The sequence below is a fragment of the Anomaloglossus baeobatrachus genome, chromosome 2, assembly GCF_048569485.1.
Source record: "Anomaloglossus baeobatrachus isolate aAnoBae1 chromosome 2, aAnoBae1.hap1, whole genome shotgun sequence".
Classification (NCBI taxonomy): domain Eukaryota; kingdom Metazoa; phylum Chordata; class Amphibia; order Anura; family Aromobatidae; genus Anomaloglossus; species Anomaloglossus baeobatrachus.
In genome coordinates, this window is record NC_134354.1 from 262,714,996 (window position 1) to 262,741,975 (window position 26,980).

General features: G+C 49.4%; 1 protein-coding gene across 2 annotated transcripts in view; it reads right to left on the reverse strand.

The window, feature by feature from the left end:
• LOC142289818 (opticin-like) overlaps positions 1-26,980 on the reverse strand; it is a 426,930-nt gene that overhangs the window by 210,472 nt on the left and 189,478 nt on the right. For both annotated transcript variants that reach the window (XM_075333747.1, XM_075333746.1), the window contains exon 2: positions 19,429-19,683. In XM_075333747.1, coding sequence (XP_075189862.1) covers positions 19,429-19,677 — 249 coding nt within the window. In that variant the 5' untranslated portion in view covers positions 19,678-19,683. The remainder of the gene's footprint in view (positions 1-19,428; positions 19,684-26,980) is intronic.

Consider the following 26,980-nt stretch of genomic DNA (forward strand, 5'->3'; position numbering starts at 1 on the left):
TAGGACCTACTTTCTGTGCCAACTGAAGCAACACCCTTATCAGGTGGGCAACCCTTCTCCTGGCCCCAGCCTGAAAGCGGTCTCCACCTCATACCCACTTGATGGAGTTGTTCTGCAATATTCTGCCTTTTTAGGTTCAACTGCCTTAGTTCTTCCAGGTAACCCAGGCGGTACTCTAGGAAGACTTGTACATTTCCAACACACTCCTTTGTTCCCACAATGACACATGGAACCATACCGACTTCACAGAGTATCTTGGCTTCATTATGAATATCAATTCTTACTCTCGTCACACCGGACTTGTCAACCATCTCCTGCATGACTCTTCCATTTCTTCCAATCAGCTTCTTAACCAGTTCTCTGGGCACTTTTGTGACCTCCTCCACAAACTCCAACAACCTTTGAGCTGTCTTGACTGCTTCTGCAGTTTTCCCATAGATTCGGAAAGTTGCACTGTTTTTTCCACTTCAATAGCTGTAATATCTGGAACCTTCCTGGCTTGCTGAATGTTACTTCTCAGCGCTCTTATTGCAAGCCCAATTAATGGTTTCTTCACAAAGACCACTTCCTGAAACGCTGTGGTGAGCTACTTCATATGCGCCAATCGTCTGGTGTCTTCTTCCATCTTTGTAGAGATGAGCCACTTTGAGCGAAGACACTGTAGGTGCATGCCACTCAGGATAGCCACTGCTTCTTTGTGACATCACTTACAGAGCACACCACCAACCGACAAGACTCTGGGGCAAGTACACTTTATAGGCTCCTACGGCCGTCTTGAATTTTTCGTGTACCGCCTCACTGGCACAGGCTTTTCTCAAGTCTGCAGGGACTTCTACCATGCACGTAAAGACTGGCCGAATTTCTTTACCTGTAAGGCCAACGGACCGTTCCTTGGGTCTTCCACATCCATCCTCTTTTCTTATCTCAGGCTCCACCTTTGGAGTTGCATTCTCCTCAGGATTTTAAATAGCTTCAGAGCCTTTGAATTTTTCCTCATCTTTGACCTCCAGATTCTCAATCTTCTGAACCAAGTCCATCTTTATGGCCTCCATCTTGGTCTTACCAGTAGGTTCAGTTAAGCTCTCAGCTGCTGATGGGACTTCTGGGCTAGATTTCCCTACTTTAAGGGTTTTCTCAACTTCTGCAGCTTCAGCCATCTCTTGGGACTCTGCAGCATCTCCCTCAATTTCCTCTTGATTCTCGGCAACTTCAGAGGCTTTCTTGCACTCCATACCTTCAACCTCAGATTCTCTGTAGTCTACAACAGCTTTTATGCCGTTGGCACTATTATTCATCCCAGCACTGGGTGGATCACTGGTCTGCTCACTATGACCTTTGTGGATTTTTCCTCCACCAACAGCCTCCAGGATTTCTTCTCCTATAGTGTTCTCACTCAACAGACCATCAGCTTTACACCAGGAAATCATAGGGGACATCACCACTACTGTTTTGGTCAGCTCCTTTTCTGCATTTTCACCCTGCTGATTTCTGTCATTACAATGTGTCAGTTCTAGCTCAGACTCATCTTTCTTTTGCATGATTTTGCTGTCCAACACTACATTAGCGGTTCCTATTGGCAACGTGTCTTTCTCAACCTTCTCTGCACACTCGGATTCTGGAAGGGAATCCACACTTTTGGCAGAAATACATGACACTGTCTCTACCTGGACCATATTTTCAGAGGTTGTAGCTTGCTCCGCCTCTCTACGCCTGTTGCGCCTTCGGCGACGGGAGGAGGTTTTCCCCTCTTTGCTCATCAGTACGTCACTGTACTTGTTTGTCACTTTAGTAGAGTCAGTGTCTTTATTGGAGTCGTCACTCGCCCTGGTGTCCTGGACTAACGTGTTCCCACCTAACCAGGTGTTGGCTCCCCTTTCTGGAGCTCCCCCGTCACTAACGGTCATATTGTCATTTATTTTATTACCCATCATGTCACTAAGTTGGGCATGTCCACCTTTTTCTTTGCTCCCTCCTAACTTAGGACAGTCAACTTTAGGGGGTGCGATCTTCACCTTACCACACATAACCACCCCACAAGGACTCTTTTTAACCTCCCGCTGTGGTGGAGCTTCCTTTGGACCGTTCCAGCTCTTACACAAGCACCTGGACACTTCCCCCTGCTTCCACAAGTCCACAAATAATTTAGAGTCCCAACCTATAATAATTGGGTGCTGTAAATCTGAAACTACACCAACATCCTGAGAACCAATGTCCCTGTCTGTCTTAATGACCACGCTGGACATTGGGTATTCTTTATCATTATTGTGGGTGCAGTTGGCGTGGAACTTCTTTCCAGGAATCAGGTAGACATTAGTTGTGGCCCTCACCAAACTAAGTGAGTATACGTCCAGTTACGGATTCTCCATCCACTTCCACGGTACACAGACGTGGCCTATCGTCAGATGGGTGGTCTACACTGCAGACAGGACACCTGCAGCATGAACACCCTTGTGCTTGATTACTGTCCATCTGCGCCACTGCACCCTTGTCTATGGGATGCTCCACCCCCTTTTGGGCAACCACCCCTTCATGGGATTCCACCCCCTTTTGGGCAACCCAGTCCCGAGAGGGTACATTCCATGGCCTTTCCATGGAAAACGTATGTCCCAAACCACACAGTACCTCGGTTCCCCAGGTATCCTTCTGAGCACCCTGTGTGTGCACTGGCCCCACAAGGGACTGTACCCACTTGTCCAGCGCCACCAAGTCCAGACGCTCTGCCAGAGACTCCTGTCGCCGCTGCAGCTCATGCTGCTTTACCTCCTGGCGGCCAGTCTCCTGCAGTCTCTGCTCACCGACCCGCACCAGGTACTTTAACAGTATCTTATCCACACAAGCTGCTCCAGTCATGGTCGCTCAGCTCCCACGGACTTTCGTGGACCCGCCGATCCAATGCAAGCCGCTTGAGTGCGCCGTCAACTTTCGTGGACCTGCCGATCCACTGCAAACCGCTTCGAAAATTGTTTTCGTGGACCCACCGGCAACACTTCCTTGCAGTGTGTAGACAGTAGAGAAAAAAAAACCCTTCGTAAACCCGGCTGATCCACAGGAACAACACCTCTGCAGTTGCTAGACGTGCTGCCTGGATTGCTGCCCGCAGTCTAGCACCATATGTATACGTTGCACCCCGCAACCTGGGGGTGTTCCACTCACATGCAGCGGTGCAGGGTAGCTTAGGCATACACAGGCAACACAGTCTCTCAAAAATGCAGCAGTTTATTAGTAACCAACATAAACTGCACTTCCAAAACACAATGAAGCCTCTCCAGGCTTAAAGGAAAATATAACATCCACATACCGTGGGCTTCCAGTCCAATTAAATGTCCATAGTGGATTCTCCACACTCTGGCTCCAGCCAGCGAACACAAGTCACTGTGGTTGCAACCTGCAGCCTCCAGCCAGGCTGGAGTGTTTTCCCCAGTCCTCACCTGGACTGATTTCCAGGAGTCTCTCTTCAGTCTTCACACAGACTGAGCTCTCCAGCACACATCCTCCATGTGCAGCACTCTCAGGCTTCTCTCTGTTTCTAAAACTAACAGTCTCTTAAACCCAACCGGATACACCCACAGGTGGAGGTATGTGATTCTCCAGCTCTGTCAATCACACTGGTCACAAATTAAAAGGGAACCTAACCCTTAATTACAACCCAAGTTCTGTGGAAATACAGGTCCCACAGTCACACCTTCAGTTCAATATCGCAGGGGGATCCTTGTCCACTGCAACCATCCACAACATTGGTGGTCGCTACCTCACAATATATATATATATATATATATAAATATATATATATATATATATATATATATATATATATATATATATACATATATCCTAGGGATTTGCTTACATTCCAATATTTACTTAGTGTCGTCGTAGATGGCCAAGTACACGTTTTCATTAAACACATTTTATGTGCAACCCATCACCAATCCCTCTTTGTTGAATGAGTGGCTGCAGCGGTCACATGTTATAGTTATGACATCACTGCATGTCAAGAGCAGCAGCCACAGCATGTCATTGCTAAAGTGGCAGTAGGTGGGGAGGCAAGTAAAGCAGATTTTCTAATTGTTACCCAGAGCTAGTCTGAGGAATAAAAAAAACTAAAATCTGGTAAACCTGTAGTGGGTGGGCCTACCCCCTACTAGTTTAGCATAGTTACCCGGCATTGTGATTATTAAAAGTGTTGATTTTTATTATTGTATATGATGTGTTAGGGCACCCCCCTAGTGGCCGGGTGGGACGGCTGTTGCCACCGGGGAGGAGGAGTCGGCCGGATATCTAGGCAAGGTCTGAATGTGTGTGGAGGGAGAGGATCCGGGGCAGCGGAGAGTGCACATCTGCAGCGGCAAGTGCGATTGTGTGAGCGGACCATCAAGGGACACCGGAGATCAGGAGGTGGACGTAACCTCAGAGCCTATTCTGCCGGTGTGGGTCCAGTGTATGCTTGGCTGAAGAGTGGGAGCCCGGAGGAAGTAGAGTACTTTGGGCATATCCCCACCAGAGGGTGCGTTTGGGCAGGTTGTCCCCAGCTCCACTAATATTGCCGGAATCCGCTGACCGGAGTGTTTTATCTTTGAGAATAAATGTCGTTTTTATTGCATCTGGACTTTTGCCTGCAGCCTTTTTGTGCATCGGCCGATGAAGACACCGACATACACTCTCTCAACATTAAAGAAGTGATGAAGCCAGGGATGCGCCTTGAATACAGTGCTGCCACGACTACACAGCCAGAGGCCTCCCTGGCTTGTCACTTCAAGTGGCGTAGTCGGCAGGATCCGAGTCCCTTGCCGGAGAACCAGGAGTCTGAAGACCAAGTAGTGCCTGAAGCACGGAATTCGGACGATGAAAGAAGATTCCCAGTCCCATGGTGGGAGGAAGAAGTGCCCAAGGCGTTGGACCGGGCACAAGATGGCGGCAAGATGGCCGACGTCTGTGAAGAAACAGAAAAGGTGCGGAAAATTGGCGCCGAAAGAAGAGCCTGGGGCTGGCCGGTGCCGAAGAGAAAGCATGGAGTACTCCGCCCAAAGAGGGGAGGCGTCAGCTCCAGGGCACGGAAGAAGAAAAGGAAAAAGAAGTACCTCGGCGGAGGAGTCAAGATGATGCGTGAGGCTGGGGGTGGAGTCCGTTTAAGAGCGGGAAACGAAGACCCGCCTCCACTTCCTCCAGCCTCAGCGTCGACACCACCGCCATTAATAGCGATTCTGTCGGAAACCGAGATGGAGAACTTTGGGCAACCTGCGGAGTTGGCGACGACGATGGCCCTCATCAGCCTCGGTCGAGGCCGACCTCGGTTCGCCCCTGCTAGCGAGGCCGCGATAGCGGACCTTCCCATTGGACCGGGAGGTTCTACGAGGCCAGACAAAGTTTCCTGGAAGACCTCATGGGATGCTCAAACCGGGAGCACCATCACAGAGGTGAAGGCGACCTATGCTACCCCGCCCATGCCAAGCCGTCCGGGGGTTGCTGTTTTCCCATGGGACACCCCGCAGCTTAACGCCGCCGCCACACCCTTTGTTCCGGCGCCAGATTCGGCCGAGGAGTTAGCCGGGCATCTAGAGAAGGACCACCTGGGCTTCTTCTGGGACCCAGTCATCGTCTCACCGGAGGAGTCGCGCCCCAGTGTTCCGCCCCCGAAGCCTGACCCCGTCCAAGAACGGCTCCTGGCTGAGACTGTTGCCCGGGAAATGCTGTTCGGTTCCGGTGGCGAGAAGTTAGCCCAGCAGTTTGTGACCGGGGTGGTAGTCAAGTTTAATCAGCAAGAGGGATACGGCTTCATCCGAGAAGTAGAGACCGGGGATGATTATTTTTATAACCGGGTTCATCTCGACGTCGAAGGACTCCCTAAGCGACTTCACACCCTTTGGCCGGGCGAAAAAGTCACCTTCCTGCCGGATGCCGGTAGCCGCGGCCTGTTTGCCGTCTGCGTCTCCCGCATGCCGACCACCCGGGAAGCGGAGCAGTGGCAGGAGGAGATAGAGTGGGAGGAGCAGCAAGAGCGGCGCCGGAGCCATGCCAAACCGCTCCCGCCCGCGCCTCCTCAGCCCCAGCGCGTCCTGGCTGCTGCCCCGGAAGCAGTGATGGAACCGGCTCCTGATCCGGAGAAGTTCCCAGCCGTGGTAGCGGTGACCCAAAACGTGACTAATAAGCCGGTCATTATGCTGGATGCACCACCACCATCCCGGGCAGGAACACCGTCACCGCCAAGAGGAGCTGCAGCAGCTGTGCCGGAGGAACCGTCCTACGCCCCGGTGTCTTTCAGGCGAATCCGCCGCCAACCGGGACAAACTCTGGGGGCCTACATCCAGGCTCAAGCGGAAGAATGGAAGAGAGCCTGGCCCCCAGAGTAAGTTGTTGCCTCCAGCACTTGCCGAGACCGGTGTTGTTCCAGACCGGCAGAAAGTTCCTCTGTTGTTGTAAAGTTTTACGGGCCTGTTGCCCCCAGCAAAGACCGGGAGCGCTCTTGAAGCCTCCGGGCACCTCCAGCGAAGACCGGGAGCGCTACTGAAGCCTCCGGGCACCCATCTAAGACCGGGAGCGCTGTTGAGCCTCCGGGCGCTATCCAGAGACCGGGAGCGCTGTTGCGCCATCAAGCGCCCCTCAAGACCGGGAGCGCCGCTGAACTGGTGCCGCTGTTGAGGACTGAACCGAAAGGTTTTTATGTGTTTATGTTTTTATGTGTTTAAGAGCCTTGCCGGGAGGCTCGGATTTTAAGAGGGGAGGCATGTAGTGGGTGGGCCTACCCCCTACTAGTTTAGCATAGTTACCCGGCATTGTGATTATTAAAAGTGTTGATTTTTATTATTGTATATGATGTGTTAGGGCACCCCCCTAGTGGCCGGGTGGGACGGCTGTTGCCACCGGGGAGGAGGAGTCGGCCGGATATCTAGGCAAGGTCTGAATGTGTGTGGAGGGAGAGGATCCGGGGCAGCGGAGAGTGCACATCTGCAGCGGCAAGTGCGATTGTGTGAGCGGACCATCAAGGGACACCGGAGATCAGGAGGTGGACGTAACCTCAGAGCCTATTCTGCCGGTGTGGGTCCGGTGTATGCTTGGCTGAAGAGTGGGAGCCCGGAGGAAGTAGAGTACTTTGGGCATATCCCCACCAGAGGGTGCGTTTGGGCAGGTTGTCCCCAGCTCCACTAATATTGCCGGAATCCGCTGACCGGAGTGTTTTATCTTTGAGAATAAATGTCGTTTTTATTGCATCTGGACTTTTGCCTGCAGCCTTTTTGTGCATCGGCCGATGAAGACACCGACATACACTCTCTCAACATTAAAGAAGTGATGAAGCCAGGGATGCGCCTTGAATACAGTGCTGCCACGACTACACAGCCAGAGGCCTCCCTGGCTTGTCACTTCAAACCCCTCTATGTATAAGAACATTTTTATGTTTTTTTCCACTATATTCTGTCAGCCATTGTCTTTGCATTTGTACATAAACTATTGTGCAAAATGTTTAGGCAGGTGTGGAAAAACTGCTGCAAAGTAAAAATGCTTTCAAAAGTAGAAGTGTTATTAGTTAATTTTTATGGATTAATAAAATACAAATTTAATAAGCAAAAAAAAGGAATTTAAATGAACATTGGTTATATGTTTTTGCATGTGCTGCAAAATAAATCTGGAGCCAATCAGACACCTCCCTGGTGTTATTGTATAATGGAGAAATTTCTGCCCTTATTTCTCAGTATTTACAACATATGGAAATGTGCTGTAGATGCAGTGGTCAGCCAAGGAAACTTAGTGCAGCAGCTGAAAGACACATCATGTGCACTTTCTTTCAAAATCGGAAAATGGTCAGCAGTAACATCAGCTTAGAACTAACAGCAACCAGAGGGAACCAGCTAAACCCATCTACTGTTTGGAGTAGTCTGACAAGACATGGTCCTCATGGATGAATAGCGTCCAAAAGCCATACCTTCGAAATGGAAACAAGACCAAGCTACTTATCTATGTACAAAAACATAGGAACGGGGTGAAAAAAAGGCAATCGGTGTTCTGGACTGATGTGTAAAAGTGTGAAATATTTGGCTTGCATTGGGACTTTGTCGAAGATGAATGGTGTTCTCTGTGCTGAGAAATAAAAGCAGATACTAATCACGCAGTACTATCAGAGATCCTTTTGACTGGCTCCAAATTTATTCTGCATCAGGACAACAACCCCAAACATACAGCCAATGCAGAGGCGTATCTAGGGGGGCTGTCGAGGCGCTGTCAGGCTGCCTGATTTAGCACTCTAAGAGTCTCCGTTTTGGCTGCTGCCCTTCATGGTGGGAGCCGGCTATTCTCTGCAGGAGCAGACTGGCCTGGGAGACAGAAAGGCAAATGCCCCTGGGCTGGTCCCTCTGTGGCAGTTTCAGGCTGCCCGGCCATCTGCTGGCTACACTGTACTTTCCATGTATATGTACAAGTGCGGCCGACCTAGTACCTCAGACACAGCCACACTTAGTGCTGTGTGGGCACCTGCTGACCTGTCATCCCCAGCGCACTGGCTGGGCTGCTTCCTTGTCGACGTCTGAGAAAAGAGGTTGCATGGTCGGTGGAGGAGGTCAGAGTCAGGGCTGGATCCTGTGTGTCTGTGGAGGCTCTGAGATGTAGTGAGTTATAGCTTCAGCCTCTGGACAGATCAGGTAGCATGGCCAAGCCACCTCAATAACTCACAGTGAGGGACAGCAGACACCAATGTACAGCATCACATACTGACTGCTCCTGTGCCTGGCTCCAGGACATTATACATCACACAGTATACAGTGCCTTACATTATATATGTGATGTCCTGCAGCCAGGTCCAGGTGTGAGCAGCGGTGGTGGAGCGGGGTCACAGGAAGCAGGGGATGCTGAAGTAGGGCGATGCTGGCTGCTGTGGGGCCGGCTGTGCTTGCTGCTGTGTAGAGATGAGCGAACCGGTCGCGGTTCGGCTCGAGGTCGGTTCGCCGAACGGAGCTCCCGTTCGAGTTCGGTTCGTCGAACGTTCGACTCCCCGTTCCGTTAGGGACCGGCTGTCAGCCGGTCATTAACAGAGATCACCGTTGCCATAGCAACGCAGTTAGCGGTGACGTCACCGCTAACCGCGGCTCCGGGAGCACCGTTGCTATGGTAACGCGTCTGTCAGCGTTACCGCTGTTACCGCTGACAGCCAGCAGCACTGATCACTCACGGAGTGAAGGCTGCACGGGAAGCAGCGTCTTCCCCCATGCAGCAGTGATGTAGCAGAGCTGCATTTGTTGAACGAGAAAGACAGAAGAGCAGGATCGTGGAGGGCTGACAGGGGGTAATAAAGATAGAGTCTCTAATGTGTCTGTGTATTTATTTCTATTAAAGTATTTTTTCTCTGTGTGGTGTCTTTTTTTTAACCCTTTATTGGAGATTCTTAATGGCCGGGTCAAACGTGCCTGACATTAAGAATCTCTGTCTTAATACTGGCTAGTAAAACAAAGCCAGTATTAACTCATGATTACCCAACAAGCCACCCGGCTCCAGGGCTGTTGGAAGAGTTGGATACAGCGCCAGATGATGGCGCTTCTATGAGAGCGCCATTTTCTGGGACGGCTGCGGACTGAAATTCGCAGCAGAGGCGCCCAAAAACCTCGGGCTAACCTCTGCTGCGGATTCCAATCCCCAGCTGCCTAGTTGTACCTTGCTGGACACAAAAAAGGGGCGAAGCCCACGTCATTTGTTTTTCAATCATTTCATGAAATAAGTGAAATAATTAAAAAAAACGGGCTTCCCTATATTTTTGGTTCCCAGCCGGGTACAAATAGGCAACTGGGGGTTGGAGGCAGCCCGTGGCTGCCTGCTGTACCTGGCTAGCATACAAAAATATGGCGAAGCCCACGTCATTTTTTTGGTGGGCAAAAAACTTCCGCATACAGTCCTGGATGGAGTATGCTGAGCCTTGTAGTTCTGCAGCTGCTGTCTGCTCTTCTCCGTACAGACAGACAGCAGCTGCAGAACTACAAGGCTCAGCATACTCCATCCAGGACTGTATGCAGAAGTTTTTTGCCCCCTGAAAAAATTATGTGGGCTTCGCCATATTTTTGTATGCTAGCCAGGTACAGCAGGCAGGTACGGCTGCCCCCAACCCCCAGTTGCCTATTTGTACCCGGCTGGGAACCAAAAGTAAAGGGAAGCCCTTTTTTTATTATTTCATGAATTTCATGAAATAATTAGAAAACAAATGACGTAGGCTTCGCCCCATTTTTGTGTCCAGCCAGGTTGGCCTGAGCTTTCTGGGCCCCACTGCTGCGAATTGCAGTCTGCAGCCGCCTCAGAAAATGGCATTTTCATAGAAGCGCCATCTTCTGGCGCTGTATCCAACTCTTCCAGCACCTGCCTGCTATACCTGGCTAGCATACAAAAATATGGCGAAGCTCACGTCCTTTTTTTGTAGTTTTTTGGCAAAAAAAATAAAAAATGCTTCCCTGGATTTTCCATTGCCAGTGAAGGTAACACCAAGCAGTGGGGGTTAGCAGCCAGTAGTTGCTTGGATTACCCTTAGCTAGCAATACAAAAAATGCAGCGGGAGCCCATATATATTTTTTTTAATTATTTATTTAAATAACTAAAAACAAAATGGGCTTCCCTGTATTTTGATTGCTGGACATCACAGTGCTGTAAAAATAAATCTTTAAAAAAATGACGTAGCGCTCCGCTGTATTTTTGATTCTCAGCGCAGATAAAGCAGACAGCTATGGGTTGCCACCCCCATCTGCCTGCCGTTACCTTGCTTGGCAATCAAAATACAGGGAAGCCCATTAATTTTTTCTATTTAAAAATTAGTTAAAAAAAAATGACGTTGGGTCCCCCCATTTTTGATAGCCAGCTAGGGTAAAGCAGACGCCTGTAGCCTGAAAACCACAGCTGGCAGCTTTACCGTGGTTGGGGATCCAATGTGGAGGTCCCCTCAGGCTCTTTTTTATAATTATTTTATAAATATTAATAATTACACAATAAAAGTAGGGTCCCCCCCAAATTGGATCACCAGCCAAAGTAAAGTGGACAGCTGTGGTCTGGTATTCTCAGGGTGGGAAGGTCCATAGTTATTGGGCCTTCACAGCCTAAAAATAGCATGCCGCAGGCACCCCAGACGTGGCGCATCCACTAGATGCGCCAATCCTGGCGCTTCACCCCAGCTCATCCCGTGCCCTGGTGCAGTGGCAAACGGGGTAATAAATCGGGTTGATACTAGCTGTAAAGTCACCTGAGATCAAGCCCAGCAGTTTGTGATGTCATGGCATCTATTAGATACCCAACATCATAAACTGTCAGTACTAACAAAAAAAAAAAATCGACAAAAGAAATTTATTTGAAAAAACAGTCCCCAAAACATTTCCTCTTTCACCAATTTATTGTAAGAAAAAAAATAAAGGGGTCCCACGACGACTCTGGACCGTCTAGAATATGGGGGCGAGACACTCAGGGAACGTATCCCCCATTTTCTAGGAGTGCGGACCCTTCATGTGAGGAGTGTGGGTGCAATGAATCTGCACTCACTCTCCCCGGGTCCACAGCAGCAGAGTCCATGTCGTAATGGTTGCTACCAAAGCTGCAATGCCCTGCTCATGAGGTAAGGGCATGCCTAATCAGGAGAACTACTGTAGAGGAAGCTCTGCTCACTGGTATATAGGTGCTCAGAGGTAATAATAGATAAAATTAGTGAGTAACCTCGGCACTCTAAATCTTCCAGACTAAGTCAGTAAGTCACAACGGATAGTAATGCAAAATCACTCTTTATTGGTCCGTATTAAGAAAAACATTTTTTTCATAAGCATATATGTTTTTGTCCAAAACAAGTTACAAATGACGTTTCGGCCTGAGCCTTCGTCAGATTGGACTTATCTGCATGTAATCATGAAAAATGACAATAATCAGTATCACATAAGAGTGAGAGAACAATAACATAAACTCGAACAATGTAGAGGTACAATTGGGATGCAGCAAAAAAATTGCAACACAGCAAGAAATGAAACACATGATACAAATGTCATAATACAGTACAAGGACAATATAGTAATGACAAATATGGGGTCAGAGTAGGCTTAGACAGCTCTGGTACGAAAGAGATGTCAATCATAAAGTAACATGTGCAGTAGGTGTAGAGCTACACTATGCATGGCAGAGCTAATGGGTAGACCGACCATAGAAAAAGAACGGAGAAAAAGTGGCGAAAAAGTGGCGAAAAAGTGGAGAAAAAATGGAGAAAAAAAAGTGGAGAAAAAGTGGAGAAAAAGTGGAGAAAAAGTGGAGAAAAAGTGGAGAAGAAGTGGAGAAGAAGTGTTTGTTCATGCCAGATGGGAGATAAATAATTTTTTACCGACGCTGTCATTTACTGTAACGTGATCATCGGTGTACGGTGTATACCTGTGATCACGTGAGCGGGGACCGGAAAAACCGTCCTGAATCATGATCTCCAGGGTCTCAGCTAGCCCTGAAACCCCGGAGATTTTCTGATGCTGGGGGGCGCAATTCACTTATTTCTGCCTGCTGTTTATAAACGGCAGATCAGAATAAGGCTACATTCACACGACCGATCCATTTTTGTGGTCTGCAAAAAACAGTCCGGTTTTTTTCACGGGTGCATGCGTGTGGCATCCGTTTCTGTTCCGTAGACGTTCCGTATGTCATCTGTTTGTCATCCGTGTGCCTTCCGGTTTTTTTGTGTACTGCAAAAAAACTGAAGGAGGGTAAATGCATACATTTACCCAGGATCCATAGCTTCATCCTACATGAGGCGGTCACATGTTCACTCCAGTGCCATTTTCTACTGCTTTTCACAGCGTAGAGCGCTCTGGTGATTTTCTTGTGCTTGTGCACTTCATATCAGTATTTCTGTCATTATAATGGCAGAAAGACACATAATGTCCCACTCTCCTGCATTTTGTAATTTTGCACCCTTTGGTGCCTTTCATGTGGCACTAAGGGGTGCTTAGCTTTGTATTTAGCCAAAAAAATGAAAAAAAAAATGACGTAGGGTTCCCCCTAGTTTTGTAGCCAGCTAGGGTAAAGCAGACAGCTGCAGTCTGCAGACCACAGCTGGCAACCTCACCTTGGCTGGTAATCCAAAACTGAGGGCACCCCACGCTGTTATTTTAAATTAAATAAATAATTTAAAAAAAAAAACACGTAGGGGTCCCCCCAAAATTGGATCACCAGCCAAGGTAAAGCAGACAGCTGGGGTCTGATATTCTCAGACTAGGGAGGTCCATGGTTATTGGACTCTCCCCAGCCTAAAAATAGCAGGCCGCAGCCGCCCCAGAAGTGGCGCATCCATTAGATGCGCCAATCCTGGTGCTTCGCCCCAGCTCATCACGCGCCCTGGTGCGGTGGCAAACGGAGTAATATATGGGGTTAATACCAGATGTGTAATGTCACCTGGCATCAAGCCCTGGGGTTGGTGAGGTCAGGCGTCTATCAGATACCCGACATCACCAACCCAGTCAGTAATAAAAAAAAATAGACGACAAACACATTTTTATTTGAAAAAACACTCCCCAAAACATTCCCTCCTTAACCAATTTATTAGAAAGAAAAACAAATCCAGGTCTGGTGTAATCCAAGGGGTTGCCATGACGATCCACACTGTCCTAGTCAATGAAGAGCAGGATGTTCCCCATTGGCTGGGAGAGCAGTGCAGTGACCTGAGCTAACATCAATGGGTCAGCCCAGGTCACTGCAGGGCATGACAAGTGCTGCTGTTAGCGAGGTACATTACCTGCGCTGATCTCCTGCACACTGACAGCACCTGTCACTGAGTTCAATGACCGCCGCCATCACAGCCAAGTATCGCGAGAGGCCCGTGACGTCACCGCTAGTCAGTCTCGGGTCGGAAGCGAGAGAAGGTGATGTGACAAGCGGCGGCCATGGAGGACAGTGACAGCGCTGAGGTCGGGATGGCGGGACTTCATCACCGCAGGTAAGCCGAGCGGGGCCATGTGTGCAGAGTGTGTGTGTGTGTGTGTGTGTGAGTGTGTGTGTACATGCTGCGGGCAGGAGGGAGCGGAGCGAGCTGAGCGGGGAAGTGTGGGCCTCCTGCACGTAACTAGGATAAACATCGGGTTACTAACCAAAGCGCTTTGGTTGGATACCCCATGTTTATCTTGGTTACCAGCTTCTGGCAGGCTGCCAGGATTGCTCCCTGCACACTGTAGCTGTAAAAAGCCCTGCTTTTTGCTGCTAGAACCGTTCTCGAACGTATATAGAACTATCGAATTTTAGCAAAAAAGCTCGAGTTCTAGTTCGATCTAGAACACCCCCCAAAGTCACTCGAACCGCGAACTGGAGAACCGCGAACCGCGCTCAACTCTACTGCTGTGTTGCCGGCTGTGCTGACTGCTGTGTGGCTGGCCGTGCTGGCTGCTGCATGGCCGGCTGTGCTGGCTGCTGTGTGGCTGGCTGCTTTGTGGCCGGTTGTCCTGGCTGCTGTTTGGCTGGCTGCTGTGTGGCTGGCTGTGCTGGTTGTGGAGGCTGTCCAGGCTATGTGAAGCAGGGCGGTGCGGTTGCTGTCCCAGATGCTGGCGGTGTGGGCTTCAAAGAAATAGCGCCCGAAATCGGTGCCTGTGCAGATTAAGCTCTTGGCTCAATGACAATCCGAGATCTCATCTACGCACGCGCCTACTCCTGGCGGCATTATTTGAAGATTGCACTGCCGACAGAGCATCTCACCCGCAGCACCGCTCTGTTCCACACAGTCCTGCACTGCCGACAGAGCATCTTACACGCGGCACCACCCTGCTCCACACAGCCCCCACCGCAGCCAGTAGGGCACCACCGACAGAGCATTTCATCCAATGCAGCCAGCAAAGCCCTGCAACACCGATAGAGCATCTCACCCGCTGCATCCAGCACAGCCCTGCACTGCCAACAGAGCATCTCACACACCACAGCCAGCACAGCCCCATACTACCCTGCTCCACACACCCCCAACCGCAGCTAGCACAGCGCCCATTCTCCACCTCCCAGTTAGTGTTCTGCAGTGTCAGTGGGTTACTATATTCCCCTAGTCCCTTCTCCGGTGCCCAGCACCGCTGCGCTGCTCTGAGTCACGTGACACCAATTCAGAATCTGCGGATCACTTTGCTCTGTGTGTGAGTGAAATCTCTCTCAGTGTAAAGGCCGCTTTACACGCTGTGATCTCACTAGCGAGATCGCTAGCGTGCATACCAGCCCCCATCGTTTGTGCGTCACGGGCAAATCGCTGCCCGTGGCACACAAAATCGCACGGACCCGTCACACTACTTACGTGCCTAGCAACGTCGCTGTGACCGGCGAACCTCCTCCTTTCTAAGGGGGCGGTTCGTTCGGCGTCACAGCAACGTCACTAAGTGGCAACCCAATCGAAGCGGAGGGGCATCCCGCCCACCTCCTTCCTTCCTCATTGCCGGCGGCCGCAGGTAAGGTGAGATTCCTCGTTCCTGCGGTGTCACACATAGTGATGTGTGCTGCCGCAGGAATGACGAACAACATCGTAGCTGCAGCAGCAGCGATAATTGGGAATAGGGGAGCATGTCAACGATTAGCGATTTTGCACGTGTTTGCGGCGATTTTTGATCGCACGTAGGTGTCACACGCTACAACATCGCTAACGCGGCCAGATGTGCGTTACGAATTCCTGACCCCAACGACATCGCTTTAGTGATGTCGCAGCGCGTAAAGCGGCCTTAAGTCTATGAAGCCTTGTTCTAGGTCTCATTCTGACACTAAATAGACTTAAGTTGTAAAAGCCACTTCTGTGTTGTGTAGAGCTGAGTGTGACCCGGAGAGTATGAAGAACCATCAGGTGTCTCAAGAAAGGATCGGAGCAGTGCTGGACACTGGAGAAGACAGTGATTGGGGAGTATATTAATACACCAACACTATACTAACATTTACACAGGTTTAGAGAAGTTACTGTGTGGCTTCTTTAGATGGACAGTTTTATCTGTTTTACAATGGAGCCGTGTATATCTGAATCAATTCTGAGGACAACATGCAATTTCGAAGCCACACATTTTTATTTCCCGACACTGTTTTCTGAGCTCTAGACAGAGTTTTGTAGTCACTATGTGACAGCAGACTGATGAGTAGTGATAGAGCGCTGTGCACACCAGGAGTCCCTGGATAGGTAATCAATATCTGATTGGATGGGGTCCTGCCCTCTGCCAATCAGCTGTTCTAGGTACCAGCGGAGGCAGCAGATGGCCAGAGTACTCAATTTTGCTCCATCTTCTGATAGTGGCCGAGGCCAGTTACTGCACATCCGCTCCTATTCAAATCAATAAGGCGTATGTGCAGTACCCGGCATAATTGTGTTCATATGACCATCCACTCTTGCCACTGACATGGGGGAATCCTAAAAGTGTGGAGAGCATGCATTGTGAGAATTCAGAAGCCTGCTGTCACCAAGCGTGACGGCAGACTTTTATCATAAACCTGGACAACCCTTTTAATTATAAAATTAAGCCCTGTTTCCCAATCCTAATAGCGTGTAATATACTCACTGTCAGGATCCAGCTCTGCATTCTGGTTCCAGCAGTCATCACATAGATGCTCCACTCATGTGCGATTTTTATATTTAGTCATGTGACAATTCGCTTCTCTTCCTACTTCTCTGTTTTTCAATGAACATTGAGAGAGTTAGGAAGAGCAGCCTGTCTGTACGTGACTAAGTGTGGCGGTCACATGACAAATTTGCGCGGGGGGGGCGCCAAACAGAAATCTTGCCCCAGGTGCCAGAAAGTCTAGATACACCTCTAGCCAATGTCATCAAGAACTAGCTTAAGTTTAAAGAAGAACAAGGAGTCCTGGAAATGATGAAATGGCCCTCACAGAGCTCTGATCTCAACATCATCGAATCTGAGTGAGATTACTTGATGATGTGTGGTTAGTTCTACAAGATGTTTGGTCAAACTCCCTGCTAAGTTAATTCAAAAACTGTGTATTATTACTATTATTATTATTATTATTATTATTTATTTATAGAGCGCCATTGATTCCATGGTGCTGTACATGAGAAGGGGGTTACATACAGAATACATATACAAGCTTCAATAGACAGACTAGTACAGAGGGAAGAGGGCCCTGCCCTTGTGGGCTAACATTCTAAAGTATTTTGGGGAGGAGACAGTAGGTGGGGTGTAGGTTGGGCAGCAGCTCCGCACAGTGCTGGGGCGGCAGCTCCGCACGGTGGTGGGGCGGCAGCTCCGCATGGTGGTGGGATGGCAGCTCCGCACGGTGGTGAAGCAGTGAGGTCATTGAAGGTTATAGGCATTTCTGAACAGATGAGTTTTCAAGTTCCGTTTGAAGTTTGGAAGTGTAGTAGATAGTCTGACGTGTTGAGGCAGCGAGTTCCAGGAGACTGGGGATGCTCGGGAAAAGTCTTGGAGTTGGTTGCGTGAAGAGCGAATGAGTGTACAAGTGTAACTAGAAGAATTAATGATTTACTGCTGTTTTGAAGGCAATGGGCGGTCACATTGAATCGTGATTCCATTTGGATTTCTCTTTTGTTCATTCACTTTAAAATTTTTCAGTTGATAAAAATAAACTATTAAGACTTACATTTTAGTATTTTTCCACACCTTCTTATATCTTTTGCACAGTACTGAGACTCTATTTTTTTTAGGATGAGCGTTGGTTTTATAAATATCTTTTTTTTTATTCATATACAATAGTAGCCATCTTGCCTCAGCTGCTACGCCAAGAGGTGAATAGTAACTCAGCAATTTGCTTTACAATAGCCATATGGGCTTATGTAAGTAAGCTAAGTTGTAAATTATGACAATGTGGTAAAATACAGTGCACTGACATAAATTTTATTATGAGGTGCAGAATTAGCTTGTTTCACTTGCTTCCTATATGCCTATAAGGCTATTGAGTTTGAGTTATATGATCTATATTTTTTATTTTATTACAGTCCTAAAAACCTGTTCAAGCAAGTAGAGAGAATCACTGCACAATCTTATTTTAATATGCAAAGTCTTTAATTGTAAACGTGGTATATAAAAAATAAGTGAAGGCTATAGGGAACAATGTTTCAACCTAATTGATCTTGTTCACTAGATGAACATGAAGTACTGCTGGCACTCCAGTACCTGAGCCTGGTGTAGAGGTTGCATGGCTCTCTACACTGGACTCAGGCACAGGAGTGCCAGCAATACTTCACTTTCGTCTACACGACAAAGTGACAAAGTGACGTCAATATGTTGTTCTATATTGCCTTCTTCAACCAATTTTGTATGTACGTCTACAATTAAAGACTGCATATTGAAATAAGAATGTGCAGTGATTCTCTCCATATGCAAGGGTCATTTATAATCCATTCACTGGCACCTTGACATTATAGCCGAGTGCACGCTAACCACATCAATTTTATTTAGGACCGGCTGAGAAAATGCGCTATTATTATGCACTGTCCAGGAATTTTTGGCTGGTTTGAGATTCTGCGAATCCTAAGAATGTGTGAAACATGCCTTGGGCCGTCTTCAAAGACAGAAATTGAAAGCTTGGTTTCCTTTTTCCTCTTCTATATCTTCAGCTCCGTTTACATCAATGTTTTTCACCCTTTGTACCTTTCTCTATTTTACACAAAGGTATCTTATCTTTCTGTTTCATTTACCTGGGATACAGACATTTTTGCCTTTGATCTCATTAGCTGCTTTAAATTCCATGCATCTCTAGTTTCCATTTTCCTCCCATCTCCTTCTCACAAACATATCTATCATTTTACATCAAGTTAGTCTATGATAATCATAAATAAAGTATGAATACTAGAGGATGTCATGGGATAATTCTCATTAACTTACATAGAGCTTAGATCAGGTACCGTGCTACACAATGAGGGGTAATCGCACATATTGCTCTTCATACATGGCTATTGTGCGCACCTCCCTTGTCGAATACTCATCTAACACGCTCTTCCTTTCCTCTTTGTCCGTTGTTTTTTCTGTCTCTTTCATGTGCATTTCCCTATTCCCTGGATTCATTTGCCTGTGACAGGTCTCTGCTCTCTCTGGCTTGTAGTTTCTTGCCCTGATCCGTCTGTCATGGCAGATGCTCACAAACAGGCTCTGATGAAAGCTCAGCCCTGAGAGATCTTTTCAAACCCCCCTTCCTACCTCACCACCTTCCTCCTTGCTCCTTCTCTCATCAGCCTCTGAGAAATAAGTATTCTGACAAACCTGCTGTAAGATGCAAGATCAGAGGCTTTTCAAGCGAAGATTTTATCCCTCCTCCCATTTTCCATCTAATGATCCATCTCTAGTTGTCAGCCTATCTGTTGTAAATCTATCTATCGTGAACTATATTTTATCTATCACAATTAATCATGGGTGCACTACATACACTTCTACCTGTTTTTCCTATTACTATCCATTTGTTTTATTGTTGACTACCTGAAATATTTTGCATAGTAGCAGTAAAATTTGTGAATGGAATTTATACATTGGCTTTTGTGCTTACCTCGGGCTCCGGTTCGGAATAATATAAATCTTCATAGTGGTTAAGATCGATAGAATCTCCATAGTTATCAAGACCGGGATCATAATTATCCATATCAAAGTTTTCATAGGAGTTGCTCTCAATAGGTTGAAACCGTTCGGAGCTATGTTTTCTAGTTTCAGGTGGCGGTGGAGCCAGACATAGAGCCACAACAGAAAGACAGATAGCCAATAACATGTACATTGTCTCTGCAGACGTACGGCACAGCATTTGGAACTACAGAAAAAAAAACAAAACAGAAAAAATATTTGCAGGATTTCATGTAAAATTTTAAGGTGTTAATATTTATATGAATATTTAGAGTTGACACTGTGTGAAAAAAAAAAAAATATTCTGACCACAAAAAAAGCTCAAACACATGTTTTCTCAGGTTCTACCTGTGTAAAGAAACCTAATGATTATAAATTCATGCACATATCAATAGAAAACTCAAAGCTGCAGATGCAGAAATGGAAAGTATTACTAAAAACACCTGAATACATAGTATTGTACGTGAGTTCTACTTACAGATAATGATCTAGTAAAGGTTAGTGGATTAATACTTTCCTCTTTTATTCCCTCCCATTATATTTGAAAGACGGAAGAAACGCATGCGACGACCCAGTCTCAGTGGGAAGTATCAGCACAGTCGCGCTCTGACGCCCCCAAGCTAGGTGGCTCGCCTGAGGAATAGCAGTGAAGAGACTACTTTGAATCTTCATAGAGCCTCGGAAGAGGTGAAGACCATCCAATTGCTTGAGGTAGCAGCTAACCCAGCTGTAGTATGTGGCCCATTGTGCCCAGTCAGCTGTCCATATCTTAAAAGAGAACCATGGGCTATGCACTTGAAGTGTAGGGCTACCCTTAAAGGGATGGACTGTACTCCACTGCATGTAGTCAAATAGGTTTCATAGTGTCACAGTGTTTAAGGTTAAAGGTAGACTTAAGTTCATCAAGTTCAATCCATGAACTCAAGGACTATGACCAAATTGGCAACTTTACCCGATGGACTGGGGCCAGGTTAAGGATAAAGATGGACTTGGACGTTTGTGGTTCCGGGGTCATAGCTGAGTAGGACCAGTTCTGTGCCACTCCAGAAAAGAGAAGCAGGAAGATGTCATCTGTGTTCCAAAGCAGAAAAGGAGAAGTTGTTGTATTGGTTTATGTTATGTTTGTTGTGGTGTCTTGGTATCTTCTAGTTTTTACGGATGGTCAAGGTTGATCATCATTAAAGAAGGGACATATTGTCATGTTCCCTTAGATCTGAGTAGTCTGCAGAGCTGCATGGCAAGGGTGTCCCTGACAACAGAAGAGACCAGAGCAAGGGATAGCGATATCTTGAATAATGAGGAACAGAATGACCCGAGTTACAGAGTGATCTATAGGAGTCGGGTCAAAGGACTGACCAGAGGACGATAGTGTCGAATTGAGAGGGGTCTAAGTACAGGATGGAGCAGCATGTGGAACAAAATGAGTGCCTTGGGTGGGAGTTCCCTAAGTGTCAGATAGCTAAAAACTCAGTTTGGCCATATTGGCAATTTCCTTTTAAGTGGGAAAAGACTCTTATGGTTTGTACTGTTGTGCTAGGCTGGGTTGTGTTGGCGAAACAAGCAAGCCTGGTTTGGAAGTTGGGACAGGGGAAGTGGATGAAGTAAAGAACATTTGTTTAAAGATACTCTCTCATAATTGAAAAGTGCGAGAAGACCTGTGCCTGCTATTTCATGTACATACGTTGTTGTCAAACTACTGATGAGTAAAACTAGGTTTTTAACACTAGAAGTCCCAGAACTTTCTAGCTCCCCCTGCTGTCTCGAAAGAGGGTCAAATGACATACAATAAACTGAATAGAACAACTAGAAACTAAATGGCTAAACTCAATGGAAAACAACAACCTCCTGTGGTGCGACAGTAATGGCCTTAATTACAGAACAAAAGACAGTGATTATAGGATGTTAGCTAAAATCCTTTAGGTCATTCGACCCGTCTATGGGTTCTAAAGGTAGAAATGTTAAATGACCCCTCTCTGGGACTTCTAGTGTTAAAGAACTGGTGGTCTTCCTCAAACTGTGTAACTATCACACGTAGTTTAGCACAAAGCTCACCGACTGTAATGGTGGTGTCAGGCTCTGTTCACATTGCAGAGTCTGACACACTGTCCAGTAGTCACTCTAGTTTTTCTGATCAACTCAGGCAGACTCAAGTGTCAACTTGTTGTTTGCTCATTTATAGACAAGTTACCAAGAGTTAACCTTTTCTAGACTGCTCGATAGGCTTCTTTGATCACGTTGTAAGGAAGTCAATCACTTCTGCTCCTCTCATTTTTAGACTGGAGGAAATATACCTATGTCAACTATAGTTATTGTTGTGTTGGTCTGTGAGTTGTAGTGTCCCAGTCTTGTTGGAGAAAGAGTTGCTTTGTGTTTGGTCTTGTTGTGGAGTTCTCATTTGTCTTGTTGTTTCCACTCGGCTTTTGTTTTCCTCATAATCTCTTTTACCTCTGTGCTGTGTGACAGAGTTTTGTTTTTTCTTGATTGTCTATTTCTGTTTATGAAATCACACTCCTGTTCTAGTGTCGGGGGCGGGGGCTGGTTTCCCCGTCGCGGGGGCTGCTCGGGGAGATCGCGCTCGGATCCGGTCCCTTCTCCTCGGTGGCTCGAGTGGGGCCGGACCCGGGGCTCGAGCAGCGCTCCTCGCCCACGAGTGAAAAGGGGGAATTGGATTTTTGGGATATATATAGAGTTCGTGACGCCACCCACGGGTTGTGGTGATGGTGGGCACCACCGCTGCTGGTGACGGGGTTCCCGGGAGCGATGGCAGGGAGCAGCTAGGTGTTGACCCCTCCGTGGGTATGGACTGTTGGTCCCAGGGCCCGGTAGGCTGGGAGGGTGGCCATAGGATGGGGTTCGCAGGGTACAGTGTTGCGGTGCAGCACAGCGCGGTGCCGGATGGCACAGGTGTACTCACGCAGACACAGATGGACAGAGTCTCTCGTAAACCAAACACCGGTAGTCCGCTCCCTGGCGTATATGTGTCGGAGGAGCCCGTTTGCCCGCAGACGCTGGCCCTTTGGATCTCTAGCCCTTGGCAGTGGCACTTATCCGGAACGGTTGGGCTGTTGCCTTCACTCGGGACTTGGGTGGGAATGAACCCCTGAGGTCCAGACCGCAATCAGGAAATTTGACTAAAGGTTGGCTTCAGGCCTAGTCGGAGTCTGAGTTCCCTGCCTGATGATTGGCTCCAATCTGCTTCCCGGTTTGGTACTGGCGGGCCACCGCCTGACCCCGGTCCTACGGTTCCGCTGACCTTCACCAACTCCTGCAGACGGCCACCACCATCTGCCGACCTTGCTGGACGTGTCTGGGCTCCAACCCAGACACCAAGAGTTTCACTCCTCACACTCTGCTGCCCACAACTGGACTCTCTAACTGACTACTGTGTTTTTCCGCCTCCAGGCCTGTGAACTACTCGGTGGGCGGGGTCAACCGCCTGCCTCCATCCCACCTGGTGTGGACATCAACCCTGGAGGGTGGCAACAAGGGTTTAATGTGTGACTGGTGTGACCTGTCCAGGGAAGGGGGGGTGTATGATGTTGTGTCTGTGACTACCTGGCTAGGTTTAATGCCTGTCCACCGGTTTTATTTTTCTGTAAAGATATATAAACAACGGGAACAAAAACATGGAAATATTAAGCATTTTTCATTTCTTCCCTTACGGGAGGCACATTCCTAAACTGTTACAAACGGAACATTTTTATTAATAACAGGGAACGGGTCCATGTCCTTCCGCTTTCCCACCCAAGCAACCTAGACCTTGATGCGGCCCCTAAGAAATGGGCAGCACCCCTTTTCCCCAGTCCGGAAACAGGAACCTGGCCCAGGCTACCCAAGCGGGAATGGGTACGGTGTTTCGCACCCGGCAGTCACTCAGGGGCCCCACGTCCAAGGGGACCCCTGACCCGGAGGATGGTCACCGGTCCTGGTGGTGACCGGACCCCAGCCTGCTCTGCTGTGGGTCCTTCCTCCAACCAGCCTCTCCGGAGACTGGCAGTGGCGGGAAGGGCAATTGGGGCAGAATATTTACAAACCCAATAGTTTTTGGGTGGCCTGTAAATTCTTGGCCTTGTTCTTTAGGAGTGGGGACAAAAGGGACAACATCAGTCCCAACGGGGACAGGCGCTTCAACAGCCTTTAGCTGCCACAAATAACTGTAGGTCCCAATGGGGACTTGCTGTAGGGTCCCAACGGGGACAGTACTTTAGCAACGGGGATCCGCTGCCTACTTCAGATCACCCTCCTCGTATTCCTCCTCCAGCTATACATCTGGGCTGCACGGCGGGGGAGGGGTCCGGGAGTGCTGCGGGCCTACTTGCCGTGCCCTTCTCTGTACATTCAGGGCAAACCAGCCCCTTTCTCTACAGTGGCGGGTGTAGGTGACCAACTCACCAGGGATTAGGTCACGGTCCGGGTGGCCCAAAGGTAGATGGGGGTATACGTCCCGATGGGCCACAAATACTTCCTTCTCCAAGCCGGGCTCATACACGAATCCATACTTCTTATTGGGGTCAAAGCGCCGGACCTGGCCCTCGTACCTCGGGCCCCGCACAAGAAAGGTGGCACACCTCAGATTGTCCTTCTCCTTAATTGTGCGGGCCAGGACCTCGGCCTTCCTCTTCTCCCGGGCCTTGATTTCTCGACCCAGCTGGCTTTGCTGCCGCTCCCAATAGGGGATGTCTACCTGCCCCTTGGGCGCGCGGGTTGGGCCCAGCTGGAGTTCCCCCGTGCCAAGCACGATCGGCACCTTCTTTTGGGAACCCCGCTGTGTCGTGGGCTGAGACGCTGCCCTGCAGTAACAACCCTGCACCACCTCAGCCGAGGCCTGGGTCTGGGTAGCGACCAGCTTTGCCCGCTAAGCGGGTCTCTGGGTACCGGGCACCTCCGTCTTGGTCGGGCGGACTGCCGGGGCCTGGACTTCTTCAGGCGTGGTCGCTTCCGGGAGCAGTGGGGCCTCCTCAGGAAGGGGCTTCTTCCGGGAGCTCTTCTTCCACGGAAGCGGGACGGGAGCGGGCCGTGCATACGGTCATCCGCAGGCTGCTTCCACAGGCGGGTCGTTCAGGGCATCTGGGGCGGGCTCTGCCGCCGGTGTTGGGGGCGGTGGACCAAGCGGGGGAGTAGCCAGGGCCGACACGGGGAGCGAAGGAGGTGACAGGAGAATCGGGGGCAGACCGGGTCCCTCAGCCGCAGCGGCCGGTCCCTCAAGGACATAGGGGAGTGGGTCGCTCGCCCTCTCCTCCAAAACCATCCCCATCTCGCGCGCCCGCACAGCCGCGGCGATCTCCCCCATCTCGGCCGTCCATTGCTCCATCAGGTACCTCACCTGGACCTGCAGCCGGCAGCACATAAGGGTCGTCCGGGCTTCCACCCACGCCGATGTTCCAGGCTCAGGCTCCGGGAATTCGGGCCTTCCAGACGGGGCAGACATGTTGCACGCACAGATTCCAGGAACAAGACGAGATGTAGAGTCCTGGCGTCCCCGCTTCTTATCCCCTTGATCACATGGGGCCAAATCTTCGCCCGCCCCCTTGGTCTTTCTACAGCATTTCACCTTTTCGGGGGCAGGGCTTTCCTTTTCGCTCCTTCACTGCTCGGGAAGACGACTCGAGTGGGAAATCTTCGCGCCCAATATGGCGGATCTTCAGATTTTTCAGCGGGACGCTGCTGACGGGGATCACAAGGCGCACTTCTACCGGTAAGTAGACTGGTTCAATCCTGTTTGTGATGCCAAGTTGTCGGAGGCGGGGGCCGGTTTCCCCGTCGCGTGGGCTGCTTGGGGAGACCGCGCTTGGATCCAGTGCCTTCTCCTCGGTGGTTCGAGTGGGGCCGGACCCGGGGCTCGAGCAGCGCTCCTCGCCCACGAGTGAAAAGGGGGAATTGGATTTTTGGGATATATATAGAGTTTGTGACGCCACCCATGGGTTGTGGTGATGGTGGGCACCACCGCTGCTAGCGACGGGGTTCCCAGGAGCGATGGCAGGGAGCAGCTAGGTGTTGACCCCTCCATGGGTAGGGGCTGTTGGTCCTGGGGCCCAGTAGGCTGGGAGGGTGGCCATAGGATGGGGTTCGCAGGGTGCAGTGTTGCGGTGCAGCACAGCATGGTGCCCGATGGCTCAGGTGTACTCACTCAGACACAGATGGACAGAGTCTCTGGTAAACCAAACGGCTGGATGGACGGGGCCCGCAGCCGGCTGCTTTCTTTTCCCTGGATGGGTTGGTGGTGGCTGTCATCTCCCTGCACCTGTGTTTTGTATCTTGACTCCAATGCCTGGGCACCGGTAGTCCGCTGCCCGGCGTATACGTGTCGGAGGAGCCTGTTTGCCCGCAGACTCTGGCCCTTTGGATCTCTGGCCCTTGGCGGTGGCACTTATCCGGAACGGTTGGGCTGTTGCCTTCACTCGGGACTTGGGTGGGAATGAACCCCTGAGGTCCAGACCGCAATCAGGAAATTTGATGAAGGGTTGGCTTCAAGCCTAGTCGGGGTCTGAATATCCTGCTTGATGCTTGGCTCCAATCGGCTCCCCGGTTCGGTACCGGCGGGCCACCGCCCGACCCTGGTCCTACGGTTCCACTGACCTTCACCAACTCCTGCAGACGGCCACCACCGTCTGCCGACCTTGCTGGATGTGCCTGGGCTCCAACCCAGACACCAACAGTTTCACTCCTCATACTCTGCTGCCCACAACTGGACTCTTTAACTGACTACTGTGTTTTTCCGCCTCCAGGCCTGTGAACTCCTCAGTGGGCGGGGTCAACCAACTGGCTCCGCCCCACCTGGTGTGGACATCAACCCTGGAGGGTGGCAACAAGGGTTTAATGTGTGACTGGTGTGACCTGTCCAGGGAAGGGGGGGTGTATGATGTTGTGTCTGTGACTACCTGGCTAGGCCAGGGTGTCACACTAGCCTCTCCTAAGAGAGGGTGTATAAGATCTGGGCTGGTCAAGAGCAGGGCTAGGAAGGAGACTCAGACATCCCCATCATTAGGGGTATATTTGAGAAAAGAGATAGCATAGGAACCCCTAGTCTGTGGGTGAGTTCAGGAGTCCCAGTTTCCCATTATCGCTATAGTCTCTCATGACATTATAGTTGGCCAGACTTAAACATTTAGCATAGGCCCAGTTGCTGCACTGTCTAAGCAGTTGCAGGCTCTGTCTCTCAAAATGGCTGAATTAAAGAGGCAGTACAGCAACAAGCGCAGTTAGCCACACTGGTGCAATCCGTGTTGGTTCCGTGTTGGTTGCTGAACCCAAATTACCCCTCAGGACAGATTTTCGGGAGAGTGCAGCCGCATTGTAACTTTTAGAGGAGCATGCAGGCTGTACTTCCGTAAAGGGCCTCCGTCCTCTGGAGATGAGGCACAGCAGGTGGGAATTGTGGTCTCACTCCTGAATGGGGACCCACAAGCATGGGCTTTTTGTCAGTGGATGTTTTTTTTCTCAGGTCTCGGGCTCATCTATGATGATCCATACAAAATATATTTAGC